The sequence below is a fragment of the Anopheles gambiae genome, chromosome 2, assembly GCF_943734735.2.
Source record: "Anopheles gambiae chromosome 2, idAnoGambNW_F1_1, whole genome shotgun sequence".
Taxonomy (NCBI): domain Eukaryota; kingdom Metazoa; phylum Arthropoda; class Insecta; order Diptera; family Culicidae; genus Anopheles; species Anopheles gambiae.
In genome coordinates this window covers 33,295,657-33,315,516 of record NC_064601.1, presented here as the reverse complement: position 1 = coordinate 33,315,516, position 19,860 = coordinate 33,295,657, and the positions used below count along the sequence as shown (strand labels likewise).

The window sequence follows — 19,860 nt, the reverse complement described above, 5'->3', positions numbered from 1 at the left end:
GGGGATTTATTTTAAATTATTTAAAAAAACATCCGGGAATGGAATCACTTCTTCTCCAAACATGAGCCAACGGTAGGTTTTGTCGATTTCTTTCCTCTTCGCATGTCCTGCTACTATGTGTCAAAGGGTGGCTAGGCTCGTTTTACTTAATTTTTGTATTGATTTGCCTTTATTATTTTTTAAAGTTCATATTACAATATGATAGCATTATTTACATTACATTTATTTCGCTTGCGCACACGAGCGCGCACAGAAAACACCTTTAATAATCCGACTATTTCCTTCGTTCGTTCAGCATTTCGCATGTCCAATCACGGTTTTGGAGCGTCCTCAACGATCCTGAGAGCTGGAGCATCTTCATATCACGCACTCACGCACCTATCTAGCTGAACAACCCAGTTGCGCTCGCGCTCGTACAAAAACAATAGCGAATATCTTAAGCCGATTGTTTCCCTACCAAGCGGTTCGATTTTATACATCTTTTGTTTATTTATTTTTACTCTTCTTTTACCATAATCACTTCTTTTGTTGCGCTACCTTTCCCCGGCATTGCACGCGCGCACACACACACCCCGCAAGTACTGCTTTCCGACTGCTCTGTGTGTAGTTTGCATTCTTACAGTCATATTTTAATTTCCGTTTATATTTTACCTTACGCTCTCCTTACATGTCCGAACAGTTCTGATTATGTGACTGCGTGTGTGTGTGTGTGTGTGTGTGTGTGTGTGTGTGTGTGTGCGTGTGACCATTTGCACCGAAAACGGGAAAACATTACAAGAAAAATGTCCACCACTTCATGTGCATCGGGGCGCGTCCCACCTGCACACCACACAACCAGATTAGCATAATCTTTTGCTTCAATTACAATACGCATTCGACTTTTATTTGGTCTTTCGGTAGAGGGTCCTAGCGAGGGAAAGGGAGCGGGAATGCAAATAAAAAAAAACAAAAACAAAACTACAATCCTATTACGAAAATTGTTTGGCTGCGCGGCAGGTCTAACACCAAACGGAAGCAACGTTTAACAAAATGCAGCAGTTTTTAAAGACACGTTAAAACAACACCACACTTGCACACAATGTAACTTAATAAACAATCGAAAGTAACTGACAAAAGCAATAGGGAGTGTAACAGGCTAACACGATCGCAGCTAAGCTTACGGGAGGAATAAGAATGCATACATTTATTATGCTTAAAAAGTCGAATATCCTGCCTAGGCTCCGTGCACCAGGCATGCGGAGGATAGACTGTCAATAGGACAGGGACATACACTTTGACTCATGTCTATCTCTCTGGACTCTAATGGAAAGCAACCGAACACGGGACGCGCGCTAATTAGCTCGAAACTGCAAGCGTACTGCATTAATGTGAGCATATGTGTGTGTGTGTGTGTATGTGTGCTGGTGAATGTGGTCCTTACATCGCATGTTTTGTATTGCCTTCCGTGGGTTGTCTTTTCCGCGATTCTGTCCGCCCTATTTGCATTGCGTCCATGTCTCGTTATCGTGCTGGCATTGGAAGACGATCCAGCCGGTTCGGTTGGTTGAATATCTCCCCGCAAAACAGAATGTAGAGAAGATACTACACTGTACTACTTACCTGCAGAATCGATCTAGTGTTTCTACTGCTGCTGCTGCTGCTGCTGACTGGCCGCCGGTTCCGTTGTGCTTGTGGTGGCAAACTTTTCCAACCGTCGTCGGCGTAACTCGTTCATGGCCGCACTTTCCGGTCGTTTCAGTGTGCCCTCGCCCCCGTTGACCTCCGACGACGATTTGGACGAACCGGGGGACGCACCGTTGTCGCCCGCCCCAATCTCGTCCAGCTGATCGGGTGTGATGAGAAAAGCCTTACTGTTGCTAGGCAGCGGTTCCTTTTTCAGCTTCACCGCGAAATCCTCCTCGTCGCTGCTGATCGGGCCGAGATCTTCCAGCTTCGGCTGACTCAGTGCCGTGCTGGAATCGGCGGCCTTGCCGGAGGTACCGCTGCCGCCACTTACCCTACTGCTATCACTATCACTAACCTTACTACTGCTGCTTGGCTTATTACTGCTACCGCTGCTGCTGCTGCTACTCTCTGGAGCAACGGTTGCTGTGATTGATGCATTACTGGTACCGCTCGTACTCGCAGCTGCTGTAGCTGCTCCGGCCGCATCAGTTTCACCCGTGCCAGTGGGTTTCGTAGCGGTCGGATTGACCAGCGGTAGATTTGGTGGCATTTGAGCTGGCGGCTGCTGTTGCAGATGGGCCACCGCTTCCGGCGGCAACCGGGCCGTTATGGCTGCGTACTGGTTCATCAGCGCAACGGATGCATCGAGCAGGGTGCGTATGTTTTGCAGATGCTTGATGCGCTCCTCCACATGGCGCCGCTCGCTGCCCTCCATTGCGCGCACCTCCTCGTCGGACAGTGTGTCCAGCGATGGCGGTACCGGCGGCAAAGGCATCGTGTACGACGGCATGCCCACGAACGGGAACGGTGGCAGAACCATGGGTGCAGGTGGAAACAGGGGCATTGCATTCGTGCCCGTCGCTGTCAGTCCTGCGGGAAATGAAAGTAAAAAAAACAAGAATGGTAAATAAAAGGTTGGTTTCCTCCCCTCAATGCTACTCACCGTTCGGCAATGCAGCTCCAGCGGCAACCGCTCCAACGCCACCAGCAACACCGGCAGTACCGGCCACACTTCCGGCGACGACCGTTGGACGGCTGGCATCGTTACCGGTGGCCCCACCGGCACCATTGTTGGCATCGTTCGCGTTGTTGTTTGGCGCCGGATTCACGGCTGCAGTGGCGGCCGTAATCGGGGTGCGTAAAATGTTTAACCGGCAGGTGGGACAGGTTTGCTGCCGTTGGAACCAGGAGCGCAGACAGGCGGTGTGGAAAATGTGACCGCAGGGCAGTTTCTTCGAGTTGCTCACCATATCCTCCCGGCAGATGATGCAGATGTTGTCCGACATCTGCAGCTCCTCGGGCGTTGCGTCCGGGTAGAGCGTGTTCATGTTGCGGATAGCACGCCGCGAGAGAATTACGTCGTTAAGCGCCTTCTTGAAGTTTCTGTATGTATGTATGTATGTGTGCGCGCGTGTGTGTGTGTGTGTGTGTATGGTAAGAAGAGAAGATCATGAGCAAGGGAGCATTTTTTGATAAGATAAGTTCTGGACGGTTAGCATGATGATGCCATTACTTACCGCATCGTGTAGTACATCGGGCGGAAGGCAAACATGGGCAGGGTGAATATCTTAACCATCAAAATAACAAACACCACGTACAGTACGACGCGCGTAAAGCCAATGATCAGCTCGGTGTACAGCAGAAACACGGCCTTGTTCTCCCACGGCGTGTCTGAGCGCAGCTCGGCTGCGTGGAAGATGTACTTAATGGCCGTGTTAATGACCATCGTCATTAGGATCGCATACTCGAACCCAAACACGAGCTGCACCGTGACGCCTTTCGCGATGGTCGACTGGTAGGCGTACGAAATGAGCTCATAATCGAACAGCCCCAAACAGAGCAGCAGTCCGGCCACGCGGACGTGGAACAACCATCCAATCACGGGACTGCGCTCCATCTGAAAGCGGTTGAACAGATTGAAATGTGGGAGGAAATTAGTTACATTGCAACGTTGGCTTGTTTTTTTCTCCCCTCTACTCACATAATCGACACGATCCTCTGCCAGCCAATGGAAGGACTTTAGAAACAGCAGCACGGTAAACAGTGCCACAAATTTGGGATTAAAGTCGTCCCGAAAGACGGTAAACGCTAGACAGGTTTCGGTCAGCGCGTACCAGAACCGCTCCATCAGATGCTCGAACTCGGCCGCCCGCAGCGTGCCGAGGAAGATTTTCTTCATCAGCTTGCCCAACATCAGCACCAGCACGAGCGACTGAATGTAGATAACCTATGAAAAAAAGAGACGTTGTTACACCAAACAACTACAACAACCACAAAAAAGGCCCGACTCGCGACAGTCGAGGTCATGTGAAAACTTACGGCCATGCTCGGGTTCGACTTGGTGATGTACACGACGGACGGGTAGAACTGTTTCTTCTGATAGTACGCGTTGCCAATCACCAGCCCGGTCAGCAGCATGCTGAACACGGACAGCCCGAGCGTACGCATCTTGACGCAGTTTTCAGCCAGCTGGCTGATGGTTTCGAAGAATATGTTAATCGTGTCTACCTCGGGGACCTCCGGACCGTCCGGTGGAACGCAGTTGTCGCGCGAAGCTTCCCGGCGGGCACCCACGAACGGGGAACGGAGGAACGCTTTTACCACCGCTGCACCAGCACCTGTTGTAAGCCGAAGCTCGTCCGCGAGAAAACTTCTTCACCTCTCCGCCCAGTGCACCGTGTTTCATTCGTTTTCGTTCCGTCGACTCTTCCGGTGCCAAAGTTTGCTCCCATCAAACTGGTCCGACCAGTGCGCGGCACCCACGTACGACTGTTTACCCAAATTGGAGGGGTGGCTGCGGGGGACGGCAAACGGGGTGCGTTGTGGACCTTGCGAAAAGCTGTAATTCTTGTGTTCTTTACTACACTTTTAAAGTACACGTAAACACCACTATTTTCCGAAGACCTGTCACAAACGCAACATCGCTGATTGCAACATATGTCAAAACTTCGGCCAAGGTTTCCATGCCAAGGTGGGTCTCTATTTTTCACCAGCGGAGCACAGTGGGCCAATTTGTTATTTTATGTTTGAAATATTATTTCTAGCGCAACTAAACGAGTGATAAGAAAAAGAGTTAACAGGAGAATAAGCTCAAAAGCTGATTCATCAATCGCTTGTTAGAAAATACGTAAAACCAGACAATTTGACACTTTCACAGTGAGCTGTCGAATACAAATTGAACAGCACTGTAGTTCGCAACAGCACCGTTCCCAAAACAATGCAATTCTGTCACCGCCAGCCGGCTTAAAATTGTCCAGCAGCATAGAAAATTGATAGCGCTGTTATCTAGCAGCGTCCCTCAAGCATCCCAATATAGCGACAAGTGGACAATACACTGTCTCCATTGCTATCGGTACGCAGCGATCACAGGGTCACGGGTTTTGTTCAGAGCACTGTTATAATAGCCGTTCATCATGGTGCATAAACATCATGTCGCCGGATACGATGCATTCGTTGCATTTATGAAAGACTTCAACGGAAACGGCGGTGCGATCAATATTCTCTTCACCGGCGCAAAGCTCGAGAATGGTTTGAGCTGGTGTGGCGACTGTGTCGATGGTAATGGCAGGGATGGGCTGGTACAGTACCCGAACGGATGAATTAATCAACTTGTTTCTTCCCCTTTTCTCCAACAGCGGCACCATTCATTGAGAAGGCGATCGAAACGAACGCTCCGGAGAATTCGCATTTCATCTACGTCGATGTGGGCGATCGTCCAACGTGAGTATTGAAACCGGGTTTTCTCACAACCTCATTGTCATGCTGATCGTTCGACTTTCCTTTTCCTGCACCGTAGCTGGAAGGATATGAACAATCCTTTCCGCAAGGACACTAACACGCATCTGTCCGTCATTCCGACCATGATCCGGTGGAAGCAGCCGCAGCGCCTCGAAGGTGAACAGTGTGGCAAGGCCGACCTGCTGGAACTGTTCTTTTCGGAAGACGACTAAAGCGATATGGCGAAACGGGAATGACGATCGTGGTGGATTCTCTCTCTCGTGTTAAAATATGTATATTTTGTTCGCAATAAAATCGCACTCTTTTTACAGGGTTCGGCGCGCAAATACGTTGAACCCTTTTTTTAAAACTCGCTAACTAATACATGAAATTAAAATGACGCTGGCACTAATAGAACGATATTTTTTTAAAAATCTGGTACAGTGTGACACCTTTCCTTCCCCATCAACGAACATTGGCCGCTCGGGTATGGGGCGTTCGGTCGGGACTGTTCTCGAACCCGGGCGCGGTACAGATCGCTAGACGGGATAGTGGGGTTGCCTTCAGAGGCGTTTGAAATCGCTCGCCGCCGTGTGGCATTCGATTGTCCCGACCTGGCGTCGCTGCCAGGATGCGTCTGGGTGAGTTGCGCAGCAATTGCTTGCGGATGTGCGGTGTCGTCATCTTGGGCGAAGCCAGCGCTGGTTTACTCCCTACGTTACCCTTTATGTTTGGCGAGAGCGACACAACATTCACGTTCGCGGCAGAAAGATGTTCGTGCATATTTTCCTGCAGCCGGCGAACGATTCGAGGGGAGCTGAGTAGCGCCTTGGAGGACAGTGTCGCTCCGGCAGACCCGAGTGCATTGGCCGTGCCGCTACCCTTGGTCGCTTGGCGGAGCTTTTCCCGCCGGTTTATCGCACCGCCGTGGGTCGACTTGGTGAACGCCCGCTTTCGGGGGGTCGATTTTCGCGGGCTGCGGTGTACGCTGCCGTGATGGTGTGCCGAGGATGACCGTAGTTTCTGTATCTGGCGAATATGTACGCCGGATTCGCGCGGCAGTCCACCGGTCGCTTCGGACGCGGCAACGGTCAGCGGCATTGCAACGGTCGCCGAACGAAATTTGGCACTCTGACGACGGTTGGCGATCGGTGTTCGCTTCCCGGGTGCACCTCCGGATAGGGAATCGTGTCCCGAGTTCGTAACCAGCCCATCGAACAGCTTTGCCTTGGCCATGACCATGCCCGCATTTTGGCTGCGAATGCGCGCGATGGATGCGCGACCGCTTTGCGCTTCCTGCAGCGGAGTAATGTGTGACTTGAGCAGGCTGGCCGAGTCGGGCTGCCGTACCGCGCTGCCCGGCGTGCGTGGCGGAAGTTTCGGTGTCCGAGCGGGTGTTTTTATGCGCGGCGGAACCACCGGCGGCAGCATCGGCGTCTTGATGCCCTGCGTATTGATGTCGATTCGCGTCACGAAAGGTGTTGGGGTGCAGAAAGCGTTCTGCTGCTGCTTTGAAGCGGATCGTAACGATGCCCGGCGAGACGTTTGCTCTGGCGTCTTAAAGTAATCTTCCATCAGCACCTTACAGGGTGTGAGAAATTCGGCCGTTGTATCCATTACACTTGACGCATTATCGTCGGTGACGTTGTGCGTCTCGAAGTAGCTTTCCGCATTGACCCATTTTTCTTCCTTCTCTTCGTCCGTGTAGTTTCCTCCTCCCATACTGGTCGTTAAGCTGGTCCTAAGTGGTGTGGTGGCTTGTTTTTCCGTCGCCCTCACAGCCGGCTCCAAATCTGCGCCGGTCGTAGACGTCGTCGTAGATGAGTCAGGGGCCTTCAGGCCAGTCTGGACTGTGTTCGGACGGCCACGTCTCAAGCCGCCCGGCTTGGTGTAGAACGATAGATCCACCGTTGCGCCGTTCGCAACTGCGGCGGAAAAGTCTTTCGTGCCGTTGCCAATGTGCCACGATTGGTTGCGCGACAATCGTACCGCTTCCTGGCTGCGTCGACGAATGGTGCCAATTTTTCTTGCGCTCGGCGATCGGATCACCTTATGTTCGCCGCTCCGCCGGATTTTCAGCTCACGACTCAGTCGTTTCGCCAGCTGATCCGTCGTGGCGCAGGTCGCTTCGATCGGTTCCGTCTGCTCCAACGTTTGCCGATACTTGTCCTCGACATTGTCCAGCAGCACGTCTTCCCGCCCGACCAGCGCAGTGAATTCCTTCGACAACTTCGTCTCAATATCCGACATCCGCTTTTTGATCGCTTCATACTCGCTGCGCCGGATCTTGAGGAAGTCCTCGCCGTCGGCTTCATCTTCCGCTGTCACCTCTACCAGCTCGCCGTTCATGTTGTTCATCGTCGTGGAGAGTGGGTCCACACTGACCAGGCAGGGCATGGACACTACCGGAGACATGCGACCACCCGCAAGCAGCAGCGATTTCCGCCTCGATTCCGAATCGAACTCATCCTCAGTCTTAGCTCCCGAATCACCGTCTGCTTTGCTATCCGTCTCCGGCGGTTTGTTGCGGTTGTGCTTTTTGCGACCCCACGGTGCACCAACTACGCTCCAACGCCGTTCCATTGGTTTGCCCTCAGCAATCGACGGTATTGACCCGCTCGGCAGCAAACGTTGTACCACTTTGCTCGGTTTCTTACTACCTCCGAGACTTAATCGGCTTTTTTTCGGTTCCCTAAAAGATATTAAATGTTATTAAAGATGAGTAAGTATTAAAGATATGGATCGAAACGGATAAGCTTTTAGAACACATTGAAACTCACTTAACAACGAGGGGAGCGCAGGGTAGTAGATCATGATTATCCGGCAACATGGAGGTCACTTCCTTTCTGTTAAGACGAACACAATGATCAATTAGGCAAAAGGTTCCGGGTTCAATCACACATAGACAATCCTATACTTACTTCTTTTTCGCACTGAACGCGTTACCCTCCGTTACCTTTCGTTTCTTTGCCGATTTACTCAAACAGGGCGTGCCAATCGTTAGAGTTGGATCATGTTCACACTTTTCATCCGTTTTGTCCAAATTCTCCGACGACCCGATCGCACTTACCATCTTCTTGAACCCATTGAACATGCGGGTCAGCGAACCGCTGCGGCGCTTTTTCTTCTTTTTGTCCGTCACATTGCTCATCAGCATGCTCGCGTTGCTGCCGATGTCGTCTTTCAGCTGGCCCAGTATGGCTTCCGGAATCAGTCCAATCTGCTGGGAATGTTCGATCAGCAATTGCAGCACCCGGACGTGGCTGTTAAATCGCTGCTGAATCGATTCCGTTATCGGCATGATGCTTGGCGTTAAAATTAGGGCCAAGTTTTCCGTCGTCATCTTGTTCTTATCGGCATGCATCGACACCGTATGCAGAAACTGCATGAAGTAGGCTAGCGTGTTGAGCGTCAGCGGTGGCAAAAGCAAACAGGTCATCATGAGCTTGTGCACTTTGTCGTCGTTGCCACCACCGATTAGACACCGGATCAGAGCTTCCTGCACGTTTCCGCATGGTAGCAGCGCTTCGGGCAGATCGCGAAAGAACGTCTTGATGATGTTAGCGACGTCGATGACGTGATGCGATTTGCCCAACGGAATGCCGGACTCCAAACCCGCCTGAAATAACAAAACACCACCACAAAAAGGTCAGAATGATAGAAAAACAGCGACAGACAATCGGTTACTTTGATCTGTTGCTGGCGTTTGTTGGAACCGGCCTTCCGAAAGAGCCCTTCCGTGTCTACATTTTCCAGTATCAACTGACAAGCGTTCGACACAAACAGCGGTATCTGCACTATGCCGCCGCTAGCAAGCAGCACATCGGTTAGCTCTAGCGCATGCAAAGGCGTTTTGAAGATTCTTTTCGATTTCGCTTTATCCTGTAACGACAAATTACCGTTCAATCAAAGCACTCGAGCACTGTGGTGCGGATTTACGCCGCACTACACTCCTGGGGAAAAACGCTTCATGGTGCAATTCAACACCGCCACCCTACCTGGGACGCTTTGGAATTTTTTTCCTTGCGATATTTGATTCCACTTTTACGCAACTCTTCCAGCAACACTGTATACAGTTCGTCTTTGCTTTCCAGGTCGTTTATTAACACTCTCGAAGCTGGAATGGCCATTGTCGGTGGTTGGATTTTTACACTAACTAGCAGCGGCACGAACGCATCATCGACGCGGTGTCTGTGTTTTGGAGCGCGGATTTGTTCGTTGCTTTTGAATTACGTTCGCCTGCCGCGACGTTTGAAGGCTGTCAAAGTGAGACGTCAGACGGTTTCTTCGGACAGGGTTCGTATACACTTTATTTGTTGGGAACAATATTGCCATGTGATTAATGTTTATTTTGAACAATCCACGAACACAACAAGAAATTATAGCTAAATACATGGTATGCATTCCTTCCGAAGTCTTAAAAATATCTAGTTCAAAAAAACAACAACTTATTATTCTATTCTTGATTCGAAATGATTCTTTTTAAGTACATTCCTTTACGTAAATGTGCTGCCGTTTTCGCTAGCCCTGCCATAAAATTTCCTGTCGTACGTGACAGCTCTGCATCTCCTGGAGGTAAACATCGTGCTCTCGAAGGAATATTGCCGAGCCATTTTCGTGTGTCCTTGTTGCCACCGTTTTCGCCAATAGAAAAGGATCATTTGGCTGCGTGCACATTCCCCCCGCCGGAAACAGTGACCCGGAGTGTTCGTTGATCGTAAGTGAGCCACTTGTGCCACAGCGAGGTAAGTGTAAACAAACGGATGTTGTTGTGATTGTGCTCCTACGCCATACCCTTCCCGGCGGTACCGTGGTCGCGCGCTGCGTGTGCATTGTGGTGGGAAGTGGGATGGAACAGAGATGGCATCGGTAACGACGCAGTAAGCTGTATGGTTTTTCTTCCTTATGTTGGTTGGAACAGTTTCCCAAACCCCGAAGCACACAGCTCGAAGCATCCCGCCCTTGAGAAGCATCGTAGACAGTAACAGCCCGTGGATGCGCTTGCACGAGGATAACCAAGGACGGAAGCCAAGCACCGCCGAGTGGTACGATATGAGCGACGATGATCGGGACATTGACATAGAGAGCGATGTAAGTGAAGCGTTTAAAGCGAGATGGATGGATGTGTGGTTTGTAATTTTATTAAAAATCTTATGCTTCTCCCTCTCCCCGCCACCAAAACAGGATGGTGATGATTCGGACAACACCAAATCCCAATCGCGTTCCGGCGCTGGGAGCCATCTTTACTCACAGGTAGTTGTAGAATTGCCTTTTCCCCTTTCGGGTACATCTTTTCACGCTGACGTTCTGTTTATTATTACAGGCCGAAAAGCGCGCTCACCACAATGCCCTTGAGCGGAAGAGGCGCGATCACATCAAGGACAGTTTCACCTCACTGCGCGACTCCGTACCGTCGCTGCAGGGCGAGAAGGTAAGCAGAGAAGTGCGTGCCCGCCCTCCACCAAAACGGCGCTTCTAATCATGCTAACACGTTTCGATGTTCGATGCACATTCGTTCACAGGCCAGCCGCGCCCAGATACTGAAGAAAGCGGCCGAATACATCCAGTTCATGCGACGGAAGAACAACTCACATCAGCAAGACATTGACGATCTGCGGCGGCAAAACAATATGCTCGAATCGCAAAGTAAGTAAGCGACATTTGCACACACGAAGCAAACCCGTGCCGAATCATCCGGGTGTGGACCTAAGCCCGGGGTGGGTTGGGTTTTGCAATTAATATTAATGTCTGGTCTGGTTGCAATGCGGGACATTAAAAAACGCCTCTCGACGCCATTAGCCGAACCCTAGCCGGGAGAACACATGTACTAATGTAAAATTTATAATCTGCTTTGCTTTCCGCCCATTACCCGTACACCAACTGCAGTCCGCCACCTGGAGCAGGCACGGGCGTCCGGCAACTTCGTCGACGGTGCTGATCTTGGGCTTGCGTTCCAGGACGGGTCGCGCGGTTCCGACAGCTCCGACATTGACGAGGTTCCTACCAACAACAACAACGGGCTCGGTGCGCGGCGAAACAAGAAGATGAAAACGAATGCGAACTACTAGAGAGAGAAAGAGAGACCGTCTGGCCACAGTGGGCGGAATTTGGTAACATTTTTTCTTATGGTTTCTTTTCTTTTGCTCGTTTTTTTTTTTTTTTTGCTAAGTAACGGCACAATCATCGGCGTTACTTCGCGTACGTGGTAGCTTGTAGAGTTTGCTTTAAGGTTACATTTACATATTATTTTAGCTCTCGAAACAGCTCGATTTGCGCTTCCGTACAGTTCTGTTTCCGTACAAAGATCCTAACGAATTGAATCCTTTTTCTTTCATTGATGTAAATTAATTATTTGTTCATAATACCGGGAACAATCTGGTAAACACACCACACCACGGAACAACATTTGCAAATTTGATGACTGTATGCATGAAAAACACAATGGGTTACGCTTGAGTTATGGCAGTCGAAGAAAAACAAAAACATATATAATATTAAATTGTAGGAAAAGTGTCATTATTGTGCATAATCGAGAGAAGAGATACAATAAAACTATATTTAGCATTTCAATAAAACATGACATGATGTGCTGTAGGGTTTCATTGGAACCGGGAGCGTAGTATATACTATCTTAAGTCAATAGGATTCTCTAAATAGCACGCCCAAGATATGAGCACTGCAGCTGATGGTTGGTAGCTGTGTAAAGGCGGCTAAAGCAGTTGTACATTACGATAACTTACCTTGGCGTACAGCTGTTCCTAACGTAAGCATGAAAGCATTCATGAAACAGATGATCCATACGCACTATGCACTGTGTAAATGATGGTTGGCGACAGTGTCAACTGCTTTGCGCAACGGCCGTAACGACGGTTGGCGCGCATCAATCCATTGACTCTCAGCAGAGCAGTTACCAATGGACTGGCGTGCGATGTCAACAAGAGGAGTATGTGCTCCCCGCTGTAGGAGACGCACCGGTTACTACTGCTCCATACACCACACATCACGAAAATGCAGAAAAAGAAGGAATAAAATATGCTACGCCAACTCCGTAAATGATGCGGAGCGCACGCGTGTGCTTTGTTGGCTGCAAACCATCTAAACTGCCGTCGTCGGGCTGCTCGTTTTTTTATCATTGATAACACCAAGCCCCAGACACGGGACACATATTGACAGTCGCTCGAACGGTTTTATGGCGTGTGTCGTAAAGAGTGGAAAATTACTTCCCGCTCATGGGAACAATGGGAAGGTTAGATGAGCTGCTGCTCTAAAATGTTAGCGCACACACGCCACCGAGCAGCCGACGGGTGCAAACGTCGTCCGCCGAGATTGTGCTTCCTTCCTGAGTTGAAGTGGCGGAACTTTCACTACAGGCCCGTCAGTCGCGCCGTCGTTGTTTGTGTGAAGTTTAGTGTGTAAAACGCTGTTGAGAATTTGAGTGATCGTAGAACAGAATCATCTGTACAGAGTGTGATTTGTACCTGGGCGATCACTTAGCATGAGCAGCAATTAACACCTCTCTACAGTGTGCAAAAACGGTTTGCCGTTGATTTGTTCCTTCAATTACGTGCTAGTCAATTACCCTTTCGATCGGTTTGCTCATTAGCTGTGGTGATTCAATCATACCGAAGTGCTGAAACTCACCCTGCTCGATCGATCGGCAACCAGTTGCGGCCAGACACGATGGATACAGAGCGGCAGTGTGCACCGGAACAGTCAACCGAAAGCAAGCCTGAAGGCAAGGCACGTGGTGCGGACATCAACTATGGCATCGACGACAATCCGCCGTGGTACTTCTGCATCATGATGGCGCTACAGGTGCGTAGTTTTGTGACAGGCCACACGGTAGCAGAATGATAAAGTGCTGGAGTGCTGGTCAACACGAGATTGAGCATTGTGCTGGAGATTGTTTCGAGTTCGAGCGTATTGTTTGATTGGCCGTTGAGGGGGGTTTTGATTGACTTGGAGCACAATTATTCAATTAATTGATTGATTCGCACACAAGTTGGAATACGAGCAGCGCCTTTTAATGGCTGTTGTATGTGTGTGTGTGCGTGTGAGTGTGTGTCGGAGTGTCAGGAATGTGGAACACATAAGGCCGCAAATACACGACGCGCGTTTCCGCGCCCGCGGAAACGCGTATAACAATCCAGCCATAGAAATGAAATGTCATTCGAACGCGCTACCGCGGAAACGCAGAGATGCTCAGCTGGATATCTCTGCGGAACTGTTATACGCGTTTGAACGCGCCCGCGGAAACGCGCGTCGTGTATTTGCGGCCTAACAAATATCTTCATTTATCAGATCTGATTCCAATTTCGACTGTTCCAACCATTCCGACCGTCCTATTCGTACCAATCGATCCGGCCGTTCCAATCGTTCCGCTGTTCCAACAGATCCGTTCCAACCATTCCAACCTTTGCAAACGTTCTAGATCGTTCTGATTGAGGAACGGAACGAACCTTCCACGGCTTCGGAACCGGCATCTCTCTTTTGTAGCCGCTTGTCGGATGCATCGTAGGCATCGAATCCCTCGGGGCCGGTTAGAGTTGTCGAAACTGTTTAAACTAGGGGGTTTGACTTCAATGACCTACCGACTACGCTTTGAGAGCGGCTGCAACGGCTCTGGATTGCACCGGAGGATGCGCTAGGAACTGTGAGTTTGAATTAGCATTAATTCAATTATTCATTATCCGGCGGTACAACCGCTTTGCAGTCTTGGCCTGTCTCAGGAGTGTCCGAAACCGCTCAAGGTTTCGCGCCTTCGCCTGCCAGTCCGTTATCCCGGCCTTAATGGCGAACGCCTTCACGCCATCTTGCCACCTCAATTTGGGCCTACCATGCTTCCTCTGTCCTTGTGGACATCTCGTATAACTCGTCGTTATAACGGCTCCTCCATTGTCCTTCCACACGAACCGGGCCAAGAATCCTTCTGAGCATCTTCCTCTCGAACGCGGCTAAGAGGGTTTCGTCAGATTTGGACAGTGTCCATGTCTCAGAGGCGTATGTGAGTACCGGTACGAACTGGGTGCTATATAGTTCCAGCTTCGTCCATCGCGACAGGTTCTTTGAGGTGAACTTCTTTCTCAGCCTGTAGAATGACCGGTTGACAGCTAGCATCCTTGCGGGCAACTCAACTTCCATGCTATTGTCGTTGCTGACCTTTGATCCGAGATAGATGAATTCTGGGACGACTTCAAAAGTGCGTTCACCTATCATTCAACAATTCGCTTTTATCAATTTATGATATCGTTCGTAGATAGTGAACACCAACGTTTAACTCGTGCAGAACGATGTAGTCTCTTCCAGCTTACTAAGCTTCAGTTCAGAGGAGGATCATCATGACTCCAAAGTAGCATTTCTAGCTCTGACTCCCATCTCTCTCATCTCTCATCTCTCTTTCTCCGTATTTCCCACTCTCCGTAGCACTATCTAACGATGATTGGGGCAATCGTTTCGATTCCGTTCATTCTGACGCCCGCCCTGTGCATGAGGGATGAAGATCCGGCCCGCGGTACGATCATTTCCACCATGATCTTCGTCACCGGGCTGATCACGTACCTGCAGGCAACGTGGGGCTGCCGATTGCCCCTCGTCCAGGGCGGCACGATCTCGTTTCTCGTGCCGACGCTCGCCATCCTGAACCTGCCCCAGTGGAAGTGTCCACCGGCCGACGCAATCGACGCGATGACCGACACCGACCGCACCGAGCTGTGGCAGGTGCGGATGCGCGAGCTGTCCGGTGCGATTGCCGTGGCGGCCGTGACACAGCTCGTGCTCGGATTCAGCGGGCTGGTGGGGAAGCTGCTGCGCATCATCACCCCTCTGACGATCGTCCCCACGGTGGCGCTGGTTGGTATAACGCTCTTCCAGCATGCCAGTGAAACGGCCTCCAAGCAGTGGGGCATCGCCGTCGGCACGACCGCCATGCTGACGCTGTTCTCGCAGGTCATGGGCGAGGTGCCGTTCCCGGGCATTGCCTACCGCAAGGGGCACGGTTTGCGCGTGGTCTGGTTCCCGCTGTTCAAGCTGTTTCCCGTGCTGCTCACGATCGCCATCATGTGGACGGTGTGCGGCGTGCTGACGGCGACGGGCGTCTTTCCCGAGGGACACCCGGCCCGTACCGATGTGCGGTTGCGCGTGCTGCAGGACGCGGAGTGGTTCCGCGTACCGTACCCGGGCCAGTTCGGGCTGCCGACCGTGTCGCTGGCGGGCGTGCTGGGCATGCTGGCCGGCGTGCTGGCCTGCACGGTCGAATCGATCAGCTACTATCCGACGATAGCGCAGATGTGTGCGGCGCCACCGCCACCCCTGCACGCCATCAACCGGGGCATCGGCATCGAGGGGCTCGGCACGATGCTGGCGGGGCTGTGGGGCTCCGGCAACGGGACCAACACGTTCGGCGAGAACGTCGGTGCGATCGGCGTGACGAAGGTGGGCAGCCGGCGGGTCATACAGTGGGCCGCCCTCATCATGGTGCTGCAGGGCGTGCTGAACAAGTTCGGGGCTGCGTTCATCATGATCCCGGATCCGGTGGTCGGTGGCATCTTTTGCGTCATGTTCGGCATGATCACGGCGTTCGGGCTGGCCGCGCTGCAGTACGTCGATCTGCGCTCCTCGCGCAATCTGTACATACTGGGCGTGTCGTTCTTCTTCCCGCTCGTGCTGTGCCTGTGGCTGCAGGAGCATCCGGGCGCGATCCAGACGGGCAATCAGACGGTCGACTCCACGCTCTCGGTACTGCTCGGCACGACCATCCTCGTCGGGGGTGTGCTTGGCTGTGTGCTGGATAATCTGATACCCGGCACGCCGGAGGAGCGTGGCCTTGTCGCTTGGTCGAAGGAGATGGCCCTCGAGACGGCGCAGGACAACGATGACTTGCCGGCGGGTGGTCTCGCGTGGGAGAAAAGCACGTTCGATTTCCCGTATGGTATGCAGCTAATGAGAAGGTAAGCTTGGGCAGAGTCAGGAGAGATATCGTGTGGGAATTGGAAGGCTTTAAAAGTTATCGGTTTTTTTTTTTTTATTGGTCATTTGCAGATGGAAGTGGACCCGATACGTACCGTTCCTGCCAACGTACAGAATGAAGCTCTGAGTGGGGACATACATACAGGTCAAAGGGCGAGTCCTTTTCTCGGATACACCGCCCTGGAGACCCACTTTAACGCCGTTGCGATGTACGGAATTTGGCATGGCATGCCACGCATCCAGGCGGGTTGATTCGCAACTGACACGGCCGCTTCTGTTTCGCAACGGGACGGCTCACGGTAGTGGAATATAGAAATGAAGTTGAATTAAAGAAAGAAAGACAAAACGACACAAACAAAAACTAAGCAATCCGGTCATCAATTGTAGCAATGGTGTTGTTTGCTGCACCGTGGCTCATTCCATGAATCTAGTTTATTGATAAACTCACAATACTGTGCTACCAATATTTAATGGCATACCAGATGGCATACGCGATGGTATTTGGGGCTTCCTGCTGCACCGGGGCCCGATCGCATTCCAAACCCCCAATCCCCTAAATGGGGTTCTTCCTGATCGCCCGACAGTACAGCTGGAAGACAGCAGCGCAGTCATGGCAACGGTGCTTCCATCCCGTTCTCGATACACGTGTTCTGTTCCTGCACACACCGCGGGTAACGGTGCAACAATTATTGCTAGTTTTTGTTGGGGGTGATTGTTTTTTGTTTGGTTTTCTTTGCTGTGGGTTTGGTTGGTTTTTTTTTATTCGTTTCTACTCCGTCTAGTTTTGGCATCCAATGATTTGCTAAAATAACCGCGCGTACTGGTTTTTTGCTACCAATGGTTTGGTTGATGGTTTTTAAAAACTTGTCCCTGTTCCTTTCCGTCCCTTTCCTTGTTCTCTATCACGCGTTCTGTCGTTGCCTTTCCTGTTGTGTTGATAACGGACTGAATTCAAACTGATAAATCTGTCCCGCGCACAACAAACATCCAAAAACTTGATAATTATTCGCCCCTTTCTTCACATCACAGTACATTCTGCAACAACACTAAACACGGTGATGTTTTTTTTCTTCTTCTTTCAAACCGCCAAACCGATTATTCGTTAACTGTCTGCTTCAACTGTACAATCCTGCATTGCCTGTTTTATTGCCGTTCGCCTCGGAGATAACACTGGGTCGATAAGTCTCTCGGCCACTCTGCTCTGAGCGTGTCGTAACCGCTTTGTTTAGTTTTGATTTGTTTGTTTTTTTAAATACAATTGACATAAAATTGTAAAAATAGTGTATAACAACGTTTCTGCTAGCACACAAACAGTACACACCGTATCTTCCCAATGCTTTTTTCCCGCTCTTTGCTACCCGCACCGTGCTGGTTTTATTGTAAACACCTGCTTGAAGCGTGTTCCGATTTTGATTAATTTGCTAATTTAAATAAAAAAAAAAAACGAACAAACCGAGGTCGACAGTTTGGGAGAGTATCCCGATTCCCCCCCTTTGCCCCGGCTGCTTAAAATTCGATTCGATGGCACACACATTTTTAACAGCTCTCTTCGATTTTTCCCCGTCTCAGTTCCGTGTGACTATTGCTTGTGACTTTCTGTCTCGTACACGTGTCTACCCTGATCTTTTACCCGCACTAACGAAGCTGCTCATAACAATAATCCTTCCCGTAAGAGTGTGTGTGTATGCGTGAGAGAAAATCCCGACCAAGCGACGGGCTCAGATCGTGACGCAAAGGATGATCACCACACCACGTGGCGGTGATGCGCAGAGTCTGTGAGCGAACGCGAGCGGGATTTTCTGCTTCACTGTGTTGTTATTTGCTACACTTTAATTCCCCCGAAAGGTGAGGATGGACCCCCGGAAAATGGAAACCGAAAAAATAATACAGCGTAGAGATGCAAGAAACGGTGGCGGCATGATCGATGCTCCATGGAGACGCATGGTGATCGCATGGTGTTCCACGGTTTTTTCTTCGGTTCTTCTCTTGAGCCCTGATGGTCTGCCGGTGGGTTGAGTCAGTGGTGATACCGTCACGGTAACATTAGTGCCCTTCTTACTCCACGGAAGCTCCGGATCACCGGAATTGTACTGCTCCCAATAAGGAGACACGCACACACAATTGGTGTGAAATGGAGCATGAGGATCGGATAAAAACCCATTTGTTTAAATATACACGTTAAAAGTCTCCGGTTCAAATGGTGTTACATTATTACTGCTCTTTCTCTCTCTCATTTTCTCTCCTTTTCACTCGCTATCTTTCTTCTTACAAGAAGTTTGTAGCCCTTTTACATAACGCTATTCGTGTTTGATCAACGTTTGGCGGGTTTTGGCGGGTTTGGCATTCTCTGCTGTAACAATTCACTAACGCGTATGCGTGTATGTTTTTTTGGCCTAAATGCAATGGTTTCTAGTCTATAACGTTCATCTAAAATAACCAGTAAAGTTTATCGCTGCTTGCTATTTTTCTTGCTGGTTTGGGTTTTTGGTTTCTTCTTTTGGTTGCAAGCCAGGATCACACACACACACATATACCCATTTATATATATTCCATTGGAGCGTTGGAGAAGTAAAGTGGCACCACCCTGGCTAAGGAAGGATCTACACTAATTGGTATATATGTGTTGCTGTTGCGACAACTGTTTGAATCCTTTCACCCATTCCCTCCCACTACGCTTTATGCATTGTCGGTTGATTTAGACGTTGACGAGGTCCGTGTGCGATAGTTTCTGTTGGCAGGGGAAGCAATGAGGAGAAAAAGAAAAATACCGAATCAAGATTAGAACATTGGCTTGCGTTTACGGTACAGTTAGTAAAGTGTTTGTTGCGATTATTTGCAGTCGCTCGGATCTTTCCAACTCGAATGATGGCAAGAAAGATCCCTCCTCCTACTTTACCTAGGGCGACCAGCAATGGCAGCAAAACAGAAGGAGAAAAAGAAGGGAAACGAAGGAAAGCGCCAGCGGCAGCAGACGGTCTGCGCCGGAGGCTGGCCTTAGGCAAGCTTCAGGCTCATCATGAAGCTTCGATAGAGGGTGGAACGATGGCGGGATGGGCTGGCGGTGGTGCGTTACCAGCGGGCGTTCGTGCGTTGGCGTTGGGGCGCGGGGTCCGGGGAACCACCGGTTGGGGTTGTAACCCGGAGCAAGAGGGAATAGAGTCGGCCTTTGATTAGTTGCAGTGCTTTGCTAAGGATAGTGGCGTGGTTAAAGAGCAAGGATAATTACGGTCTCACTATTTCCGTTACAAAAAATAAACAGGAAGCAACAAGAAAAAACCGTGGAGGTGGATCGGACATGTACGATACGATGCAGACGGTTTCAGGGGAGTGTAAGAGACAAATGGGACCAGAACAATGACGGTTACAAACATTAGAACCATGGGAAACACCTCAACGAACAATACATTGTTACCATTTGTGTGTAAAAAGTATTGAAATGGTTGGAATTGGGAAACAAACAAGCATCTGAGACGTGAATAAATTTCAACTACAATTCCGCCCAAAAGTATGCAA

At 50.3% G+C, this 19,860-nt stretch overlaps 6 protein-coding genes across 29 annotated transcripts in view; 3 read left to right on the top strand and 3 right to left on the bottom strand.

Annotated features, from left to right (window-relative positions):
- Positions 1–140: 140 nt before the first annotated feature.
- LOC1273849 (E3 ubiquitin-protein ligase HRD1) lies at positions 141–4,635 on the bottom strand. The gene is made up of 5 exons (XM_061651642.1): positions 3,985–4,635; positions 3,647–3,892; positions 3,183–3,562; positions 2,609–3,048; positions 141–2,535 (listed from the first exon to the last, which is right to left on the bottom strand). Exons 1-5 carry the CDS (start codon positions 4,111–4,113, stop codon positions 1,622–1,624), a joined length of 2,109 nt encoding a protein of 702 aa, XP_061507626.1. The 5' UTR covers positions 4,114–4,635; the 3' UTR covers positions 141–1,621.
- A 63-nt stretch (positions 4,636–4,698) lies between these two features.
- On the top strand, positions 4,699–5,718 carry LOC1273848 (thioredoxin domain-containing protein 17). The gene is made up of 3 exons (XM_312874.3): positions 4,699–5,223; positions 5,301–5,385; positions 5,462–5,718. Exons 1-3 carry the CDS (start codon positions 5,079–5,081, stop codon positions 5,613–5,615), a joined length of 384 nt encoding a protein of 127 aa, XP_312874.3. The 5' UTR covers positions 4,699–5,078; the 3' UTR covers positions 5,616–5,718.
- On the bottom strand, positions 5,660–9,640 carry LOC11175802 (uncharacterized). The gene is made up of 5 exons (XM_061651641.1): positions 9,381–9,640; positions 9,070–9,264; positions 8,304–9,001; positions 8,163–8,228; positions 5,660–8,074 (listed from the first exon to the last, which is right to left on the bottom strand). The coding sequence occupies exons 1-5, from the start codon at positions 9,510–9,512 to the stop codon at positions 5,848–5,850; spliced, it is 3,318 nt and encodes a 1,105-aa protein (XP_061507625.1). The 5' UTR covers positions 9,513–9,640; the 3' UTR covers positions 5,660–5,847.
- Positions 9,641–9,655: 15 nt separating this feature from the next.
- LOC1273846 (protein max) lies at positions 9,656–11,957 on the top strand. 8 transcript variants are annotated; one of them, XM_312872.6, is made up of 7 exons: positions 9,656–9,778; positions 9,870–10,127; positions 10,304–10,473; positions 10,567–10,635; positions 10,706–10,813; positions 10,905–11,028; positions 11,269–11,957. In XM_312872.6, exons 3-7 carry the CDS (start codon positions 10,378–10,380, stop codon positions 11,448–11,450), a joined length of 579 nt encoding a protein of 192 aa, XP_312872.4. In that variant the 5' UTR covers positions 9,656–9,778; positions 9,870–10,127; positions 10,304–10,377; the 3' UTR covers positions 11,451–11,957. The 8 variants fall into 8 exon arrangements, with proteins under 8 accessions (XP_312872.4, XP_061507627.1, XP_061507631.1 ...); XM_061651643.1 differs by lacking the exon at positions 9,656–9,778 and having other exon boundaries at positions 9,920–10,127; positions 10,264–10,473; positions 10,567–10,638; positions 10,706–10,825; XM_061651647.1 differs by lacking the exon at positions 9,656–9,778 and having other exon boundaries at positions 9,921–10,127; positions 10,567–10,638; positions 10,706–10,825.
- Positions 11,958–12,644: 687 nt separating this feature from the next.
- On the top strand, positions 12,645–16,708 carry LOC1273845 (solute carrier family 23 member 2). The gene is made up of 3 exons (XM_312870.4): positions 12,645–13,197; positions 14,806–16,328; positions 16,420–16,708. The coding sequence occupies exons 1-3, from the start codon at positions 13,063–13,065 to the stop codon at positions 16,472–16,474; spliced, it is 1,713 nt and encodes a 570-aa protein (XP_312870.2). The 5' UTR covers positions 12,645–13,062; the 3' UTR covers positions 16,475–16,708.
- Positions 16,709–16,760: 52 nt separating this feature from the next.
- Positions 16,761–19,860, bottom strand: part of LOC1273841 (uncharacterized) — a 38,126-nt gene continuing 35,026 nt past the window's right edge. For 15 of the 17 annotated variants that reach the window (XM_061651632.1, XM_061651628.1, XM_061651626.1 and 12 more), the window contains one exon: positions 19,265–19,534. In XM_061651632.1, the coding sequence (XP_061507616.1) occupies positions 19,417–19,534 (118 nt within the window). In that variant the 3' untranslated portion in view covers positions 19,265–19,416. Of the gene's footprint in view, positions 19,076–19,243; positions 19,535–19,860 lie in introns of those variants that run through there. The other 2 variants (XR_009765528.1, XM_061651636.1) reach the window with 2 other exon arrangements.